Below are 9,209 nucleotides of genomic sequence, written 5' to 3'. Positions count from 1 at the left end.
TCATGAGAATTTCAGATATTGCATTCCGGTGATAGTAGAATGGACGACAGAAGGATAACCTTTAAAGGTCATCAAGGACTATATATGTCAGTTACACCCTCGCGAGTAAGGAAATTTGTTATCCTTGGTTCAGAAGGATTACCGCAAGGCAAGTAAGGTCATCGATGATGTGAAAAGATGCCAAAAATAAGGAGATAAAACATCTATACGTAGATCATTGTAGCGCTAAATCTTAGTACTCCCCAAAAGGGGGAATATGGAGTGATATGGCATTAAGTCATAATTAAGTGGTTCTAATGACTATGGAATGGTAAAGGAAGAATGTGATAAAAATAAAAAAAGGAATGAGATGGAACTTATCCAAATCCTACAGATATGCTAGGGTTTCAGTGCAAGCACGACATCAAGGAGAGGAAGTAAGGGTTCCTTCCTGAGCTGTTATTAATAAATAAGGAGCTAGTGCGGACGTAAGTTAAGACAAAAGAAATAACCCAAGAAACATTATGTGGAATATTGAGATGAGAATGGGCCAACTAGTAGTTAGTAATTGATCAGGAAGAGCCTAGTTATGGCTAAACAAGAGGTTACACCGAGTCAAGCAGATCGTGTAATATAAACATAGTAAAACCCAATATAGTGAATTCAGCCTCGTAGTTATGACATTGTGATCATTGAGAAATATTTAGATAGGAGTTGGGGTAGTAAAAGGTATCATATGAGTGTTATAGGGATAAAAGAGAGTGCCACTGGGAAGTTAGTCAAAATATCAAATTCAAAAGCAACCATACAAGCACAAAGAGGTGGAAGTAAGTAACTACGGATAATTATAGGCAAGGAAGGACATCAAAAGGTCCGTCGAGTATACAATGTAATAAGCTCACAGCTTTACAAGAGTTAGAGGATTCCCCCTAAATACTACAATGAAAAACTAGTTGAGGAAGTAAGGAAGAAGGCTTCAACCTAAGCTTAGTAACCTAAGGAGAAAATGGTTGTGTAACAACAGTCTCACTACAAAATTGTATGCATTCCAAAAGAAAGTGGCACCTACCATGGCTAATGAGCAAGGAGTAAAACCAAAATTAATATTCGAGACCATATGAGTTGCACAAAAACTTTGGCATGCATGAGAACTCATATAAGCTAAGTATGCACGCAAAAAAGGACAAAAAGACTAGGAAAAGCAATTGCTTACATTTGAAGAAAGCTGAAATGGAACGAAAGGAATTATTCGATTAATGATCAGCCGTAGAAGACTCCGGTATAAGTTAAAAGAATGGTTTTCCATAGCATCCATAAAAGGCTAAAGTAATAACTAAATGCCATGAGCCACAGATCGGAAGATAGCTTAAGCCTACATAAAGGCTAATCAGAAGGAAGAGGAAACTAAAGGGTTACATCAACTAAGTAAATTAGGAGTCTGCTTATTGGACCCAGAAAGTTATAGACATTACGATTGAGAACATTGAAGAATCACTATTAATATCAGAGGTATAAGAGAGATAGTACAATATCCATATTCTATAATGGCTATACGATAAATCTAGGTAGAAGTGTCCCAACCTCATAAGAAGTCAGTATGAAGCTCTCACCGGATTGTGTAAGGAGGTTATAATAGATCTTCAAGTTGTGGATGTGAATCATACCTATGAGGAAGGGAGGTCATGAAAGAGATAGAAAATGAGATGTAAGATTTTTAAGGTAAATAAGGTAAATGTGAGCAACGTACGAGATACTCAAATACTGAAGGTTGTAAATTGTCCATACTTCGGACAAAAGGCTAGAAGTACTGGGATTCAGTATCCAAGAATGATAGCGGCGTCGTTAGTGGCATATTTTCCAGCCTATGGATTCTAGGTATCGAGAGGTCTAAATTACAAGGGTAAAGAAGAGTTTGAGACAATGCGATGTCTCGTTTGATGTTCCAGAAATAACGTAAGGAAATCTATGGTGCAAGCAAGTTGAAGGAAGGTTGCGAGTATGTGTAAATGGCAAACTAAAGTATGGTAAAGCAACAAGGTTTTAGGAAGTCAGGAATAAGGATAAGAAAGGGCGAGTGAGAAGGTGATGAGAATGCATAAGTCCTCACGATTAAGCCCATGAAAACAAGAAGAGTTGATGGTTTCTCTAAGTTATAAAAATCTCAGTATAGCCTGAATGAACTCAAATGAGTCTAAGACTAATGGAATTTAAAAGAAATGGAATGCTGCCCTGGTAGTAGAATGAGGGTGTAATTGTGATGGATAAAGAATGACGTTTGGGCCCTCGATTGAGTAATGACTTGAAGAGGATTTCATGAGTTGTACAGGATTAACATATCCATGTAAGGTGAGTCATATTGGGATGCTATAAAATATGGTTATCGAAGTATAGTATCGCCCCTAGATGGATCAATCTAATTACTCCAGATGTCCCCAATAAGGCGTGAGCCCTAGTGGCAGTGTTACATAAGATGATAGATCAATATTGAGGTGAATCAATAATGGATGGACGCAAGTCACAAAGTATGAGGTGAGATTAGGCCGTCATTCTTAAGATGAACAAGTAATGAGGAATCATTAAAGGATTTAAATTTATACATATGGGATAAGTAACGAAAGTAACCTGGAGTTCGATAGCAGACCTTAGTAACGATAAATTGAAGTAAGAGTTATGGTATAGTATGACCTACCTAGGTGCAGTAAAGTCATACAAATGGATAAGAGGATCTATGAAATAAGGTATAACAATATTCGTAAGTTCGACAAAGTACCGAACGAAGAACTTCAGTATACCTACATCTGCCCAGAGGGACATTTTATCAAGCTCTGTATATGTTTGCAAAGTGAGGCCTAGAGATTGGTTAAAAGTTAGAGGAAAGAGGAGAAAAGAGTCGCATAGGCGCACATACAAGGAAAAAGTCATACAGGCTGCATGACATGAGGTAGAAACAACTACGAGATTGGAAAGATTTCGACCACAAGTCATTGTATGAGAAAGAGGACTAAAGAGGGGAATACCCTAGAGTTTTGGATTTATTCAAGAATAGTTGCCTACATGGCTAGAAGAGTATTAAAGTGTTCGCAAGAGCTATGAGTTATGAGAATGATAAGCGCATCAGTAAACATTCGAGGACGAATGTTCCAAAGAGGGAATGATGTTACACCCCATATTTTCGTACGTAAAAATACGCCATAAGTAAATTGATGAAAGCTCGAAAATGAGATATTACATCCCGCATTTTTGTGATATTAAAGTTTTATCGTAAGCTAATCAACATAAGTTCGGGAATGAGATTATTTTGTGATTATAAGCATTATGCTATTTCAAACAAGTGATAAGCAAATTCGTGAAGGTGAGAGAGTAAGTGAATCGAAGAAAATAAGTTTCGTTGATGTTTGGCAATTTGGGATAAAATACGGTCCAAGCTATAATACCCGGTATCTGTGGACTAGTGCCATATAAGGTACCACATGACCATGATAGTGAGATGTATAAGATATGCTAAAAATGAGTAGTATTTTAAGTAATTTGAAATAATTCTTAATTATGTAGATAATTGGATAATTATGGATTTTTAAGTGGGAGATTAACTTGTAAATTGAATTGTGAGGATAATTAATTAAATAAGGATTGGATAATTGTTAGGGGACAATATCCACGTGGGTGTATGGTAACATGGCAGCAAATTGCCAACTATTATACTTAAGGAGGCGGTGGCACAAATCCATGGGCACCTTATCTCATTTTTGGGTTATAAGATTCTTTAAGAAGGCTTCTCCAAATTTCACAAAGTGAAAAGGCTAAGACTTTGTGAAATTATAAAGACAATACGGATGGAGATTAGGATCAAAATTCCCAAAGTGAGACAGATTTGGCAACGTGATTTTGCACCGACAAAATTTTATACGAAGTTATACTGCGTAATAGCAATGGGATTTGCAATTCTAAGAGAGCACGGTACAATCTTTCTCAAGAATATCATACGGATTTTTGCCTACTCCAGGTATGTTAAGGTTATCCCTTCTTTCTTTTTGGCATGATCCAAATAATACAAATGAAACGAGTAAAATACACAACTTTCATAAATGACTATATTCATAGAAATACTAGAAATGATTATGTTCTTGATTCCCTATGTGTCATATTATTCTATCATTTGTTCATGAGTCTAAAAAATACGTAAGTTGATAAAGTTTATTTCATGATAATAATCAGAGGCATAGTGGTCTTATGATGTACCGAGAGATTTTATTAACGTATTTCATATGCATTCTATGCATTTACACATGCACATTGACCCATAACCAGATGGCGTTATATACACGTATATATATATATATATGAGATATGGGAACGGTTATGGCGTTATATACGCACCACCACCCGATCAGCTGGTATACGTTAATGATTTTGCCCACAGTGGCCGAGATGATATGATGGGACGCCCTCAGAGGCCTGATGATGTTATGAAACATATACCTATGCACGACATGATATTCATACGCATATGCATGGCACTATAATTATTTCATGATTTACAAAGTTATCCAGACTTACATGTTGAGTCATTTACTCTATGTTTCTTCCACGTCTTTTATGTACTTATTTATGTGCCTTACATACTCGGTACATTATTCGTACTGACGTCCCTTTTGCCTGGGGACGCTGCGTTTCATGCCCGTAGGTCCCGATAGACAGGTCAAGAGTCCTCCAAACAGGCTATCAACTCAGCGGAAGATGTTGGTGCACTCCATTTGCTTCGGAGTTGCTTGTTTGGTCAGTATGATTTAGACGCGTATTGTTTGGTATGGCGGGGCCCTGTTCCTACCTTTATGTTTAGTGTGTACTCTTAGAGGCTTGTAGACAGATTTCACGTATACAAATTCTTGTATGGCCTTGTCGGCCTATGTTTTGAGTTTACAAATGATCATGTTGGTCTTATAGGCCCGTATGTCACATGTATAAGTTTTTATGTCATGTTGGGTCGTTCTATATTGAGTATTCCCTTATGTTTATTCTGGTTAGACCATGACGGCCCGTTTGGCCCATTTGCCAATGAAAGTACAATAAGAAAGATATGTTATGTTGGTACTCAGTTAAGTAAAGGGCATCGGGTTCCCGTCGCAGCCCATCGGTTTGGATCATGACACTCGCGTTCGCGATACACAAAAACGCACTGCCACAAAAGACCCTAAGCGTTTGCGGCATAGACCTCGCGAAAGGCATAGACCTTGCGAAAAGTGATGCACAACAGATCCAGACCTTCGCGAATATGGCTACTACTTCGCGAATGCGAAGATATTTCCTCTAGCTCCCAGCTCCTCAACTTAACTCTATACGAACGAGATCTGATTGACACGAACGTGATACTCAGGGCTCACAAAGGTACGCGAACGCGTTTACCCGGTCGCGAATGCGATAAAGGAAATATCCAGCTCCCATAATACACTACACAATCGCGACCCAATCTTCACGATCGCGAAGAAGATCTGAAACACCAGAAATTAGTAATGCCAAAGAACATGGAAATGATCCGAAACTTATCCGAAACTCACCCGGGCCTCTCGGGACCCCATCCGAACATGCTAACAAGTCCCAAAACATACTTACTCGAGGCCTCAAATATCACATAACAACATCAAAACCACGAATCGTACCTTAAATCAAACTTTATGAACTTTTAAACTATCAACTTCCAAAATTCGTGCTTAACCATATTAAATCAACTTGGAATGACCTCAAATTTTGTACACAAGTTCCAAATGACATAACGAAGCTATTCCAATTTTCATAACCACAATTCGTACCTGATAACATCAAGGTCAATTCCCAGTCAAACTTATGAACATTCCATACTTTCAAATTTTTATTTTTTGCCAAATAGTGCCAAAACCTTCTAGAGACATCTAAATGCAAATCCGGGCATACGTCCAAGTCCAAAATCACCATCCGGACCTAACGGAACCATCTAAACTCCGATCCAAGGTTAAATACACACAAGTCAAACTTGGTCAACTCTTCCAACTTAAAGCTTCCTAGTTGAGAATCATTCTTCCAAATCAATCCCGAATCACTTGAAAACCAAAACCGACGATTCATACAAGTGATAATACATCATATGAAGCTACTCAAGACTTTAAACAGCTGAACGGAATGCAAATGCTCGAAACGACCGATTGGGTTGTTACAAAAAAGAATGAAACGTTTCTATATTTGAAAATAATTCAACTTTAAACTTTTCATTTTATTTACTTTATCCTTAATGAGAAGTTTTTATGGTCATATAAATATCATGACACCATAAAGATTTTACCCCTTAAGCTTTTAGGACTCATGTTTCAAAACCATTTTTTCCTTAAACTTTGTATCAAGACAAACTATATCATCTAAATTGAACTAGAAGGGGTATCCATATAATAAAAGAGAGGGAATATTTGGTTTCAGTTTTTACTTTTTAGCCGTGGATAAGATTAAAAATGCTTTAAAACGTGAATAGAGGAGAGGGTATAGACGTCATTGCATCAAAAAAGGGTAGGGTGAGAATGGAAATGTAAAGAGTTTGATAGGGTTGGGGTAATAGGATAAAGGCTATCGGCAGCCAGCCAAACCCATCCTTCTGCTCTTCATTTTTGCTCTGCCGACTGCTGCCTAGGGTTTTAGTTCTCTATTCTTCACAAAGGTGAGAGCTATTTCTGCTTGCTTACAACCTACCCAATCAACACCACAAGACTTGCTGATAGCTTCTTCAATTTTATTTTATTTTGGTTTATTCATTGATTTTTTATGTACAAATATGTTTCTCCATATATGTATAACGATTTGTTTGATTGTTATGTTTAGTTGAGTGTTTATGTGAAGGATGAGCCGATTGGAAAATGGCCTATACTGTTGGAATACTTGCGGTGAAGCTGTGTATAGATTCGTTATAGGCACATGTCTAGGGCTTTCTTTTCCTTAGCTTGATGAAAATGTTGCGGTTTGTATATTGATTGAACTGTTTGATTTCCAATATGGCAATATTCATTGCGTTCTGGATAAATATGTAGAAATTTACTACTGGAAGTATGTAGATAAGTCAACGATGCTAATTTTTATGTAGCCATTTTTTGTTACTCTTACTAATATACTTTAGGGTGTTATGTTTTTGTTTACTTCCTACCTACTATTATTTTAGTGTTCATGTAAAATGTGCTGGACTTTCTGCCTTTGGACTCAATCATTTGATTGTTTTTTACTACTACTACTTTTCATGTGGAGGTGATTTTGATGTGATTTTTATAATGTTTTTATTGAATATCATATTCTGCAAATTTGTTAGTTTTGTTTAGCATTCAGTGTTACATTTTTGTATTTGTCTTGGAACAGATGAATGTAGAAAAGCTACGCAAAATGGCCGGTTCGGTAAGGACTGGTGGTAAGGGAACCATGCGAAGGTTTGTCTCCTTTGAATGTTTGATGTTACTACCACTAAATAGAAATGGATATAATAGCTCTTTTGTGACGTTTGATAACTGAAATAATTACGAGTAGTCTGTTTCCTAATGAGAATATGGTCAATAATTGCTGGTTGCCTAAATACAAAAGGGACCATGGCAGGAAAAAAGTTTAGGACTGTGGCTGTGCCCTGTAATCTGTTCTGATTTTTGTTTATCGTCTGCTTATTCTACAGAAAGAAGAAGGCAGTTCACAAGACAACTACAACAGATGACAAGAGACTTCAAAGCACCCTCAAAAGAATAGGGGTGAATGCTATTCCTGCTATTGAAGAGGTTAACATTTTTAAGGAGGATGTAGTTATCCAATTCATTAACCCCAAAGGTATAAATACAATCTTTTATGCAGGTGTTCTTTGATCCATCTCGCTTACCCGTTAACTATTTCTTTTTCGTTTTTACTATTCAGTTCAAGCCTCTATTGCTGCAAACACTTGGGTTGTTAGTGGTTCCCCTCTGACCAAGAGTATGTTTTCCTCTCTTTCATTGCATCTTGATTATGAGTAAGAAGTTGGTACTACTTGTGACTTGCATCTACTTATATGCTCCAACAAAAAGAAGCATGGCATTTCTATACTTTTGCTGTTCCAACACTAAAAGAGCCTTGATAATTTGATGATATTTGTGTTTCCTGATCTGCCCCTCGTGCTGTTTGAACATGCTTTAAGAACCTACACTGACTCTCCCTCTTTCTCTGTGTTTTTGTAACATTTAAGAGTTTCTAAGCTTTATTTCTTTCCTATTTCAGAGTTGCAGGATATTCTTCCTCAAATTATTCACCAGTTGGGTATGTGGTCCTTTATGATGCCTAAGATGCAGACGTCACAAAAGATTAAGCAGTATAGCATTTATTGACTGTTGTAAGATCTGTTTTCAGGCCCTGATAATTTGGAGAATTTGAAGAAGCTAGCAGAGCAGTTCCAGAAGCAGGCACCTAGTGCTACCGGGGCGCCCGAAGGTGCTGCTGCACCACAGGAGGATGATGATGATGAGGTGCCGGAACTCGTGGCTGGCCAAACCTTTGAAGCAGCCGCTGCAGAGGAGGGTCACACTTCCTAAAATTTTAATTGAATTTTGTATCAACCCCTCCTGTCTCGACGTTTTGAGATCCGTTTAATTTAGTTAAGTGTTCTATTTGATTTTGATTGTGACAACTAAAAATTCATCAAAATGGTTTTTGTAGTAAGCTACTTTGCCCTTCTAATCCTTAATTCTCTACATTAGCTCGGCAGAGACTCTTATTGCATTTAAGCAAGTCTTAGGTGAGAAGCCTTTTGAAGCATACTTCTTTCAAGCATAAAAACTTAGTCTTTATGCTCCTCTTGCTGCATCATATAGAAACTAGAAAGTAAAATAAATTTTGCCGTCATGTATACAATCATGTTCTTTCTTCCATTTTTTCTCTTTGCATTAAATAATGAAGTTGCACACATGTAGGAATTAAAAATTCAAGAAGATTTCATTGGTTGGAAAAGTTTGAACATTAGCAATAGAGAAAACTTTACTTCAAATATTCTTTTGACGATATGGCTAAAGTAACTGTTAAGACCCGAGAATCTTATTAAGATCTTAGGGAAAATGACACTGTGTAGCCATTTTAAAAATAATAGCCAAAAAAATTATATATCTTTTGTATAATAAATATAGTACAAATTTTATATATTTTTTCGGCGACCAAAATAAAAATAATTTTTGGCGCATGCTAAAAGTCATAATACCCCAAGCTTAAGTTCGCAT

The 9,209-nt window shown here is 36.9% G+C and overlaps 1 protein-coding gene across 1 annotated transcript; it reads left to right on the top strand.

Moving 5' to 3' along the window:
* Positions 1–6,491: 6,491 nt before the first annotated feature.
* LOC104218005 (nascent polypeptide-associated complex subunit beta-like) lies at positions 6,492–8,658 on the top strand. The gene is made up of 6 exons (XM_009768400.2): positions 6,492–6,658; positions 7,345–7,412; positions 7,649–7,797; positions 7,882–7,938; positions 8,221–8,259; positions 8,350–8,658. The coding sequence occupies exons 2-6, from the start codon at positions 7,345–7,347 to the stop codon at positions 8,529–8,531; spliced, it is 495 nt and encodes a 164-aa protein (XP_009766702.1). The 5' UTR covers positions 6,492–6,658; the 3' UTR covers positions 8,532–8,658.
* Positions 8,659–9,209: the final 551 nt, after the last annotated feature.

The sequence above is a fragment of the Nicotiana sylvestris genome, chromosome 8 (genome assembly GCF_000393655.2).
Source record: "Nicotiana sylvestris chromosome 8, ASM39365v2, whole genome shotgun sequence".
Classification (NCBI taxonomy): Eukaryota; Viridiplantae; Streptophyta; class Magnoliopsida; order Solanales; family Solanaceae; genus Nicotiana; species Nicotiana sylvestris.
Note: the sequence above shows the minus strand (reverse complement) of the source record. Positions and strands in the feature narration are given on the sequence as shown.

Bases quoted from the DNA above. Each gene is read 5' to 3' on its own strand.
- LOC104218005 (XM_009768400.2), top strand. From the start codon at position 7,345: ATGAATGTAGAAAAGCTACGCAAAATGGCCGGTTCGGTAAGGACTGGT. The intron at 7,413-7,648 runs GTTTGTCTCCTT...CTTATTCTACAG, and splicing joins GGTAAGGGAACCATGCGAAG to AAAGAAGAAGGCAGTTCACA. The intron at 8,260-8,349 runs GTATGTGGTCCT...ATCTGTTTTCAG, and splicing joins TCAAATTATTCACCAGTTGG to GCCCTGATAATTTGGAGAAT.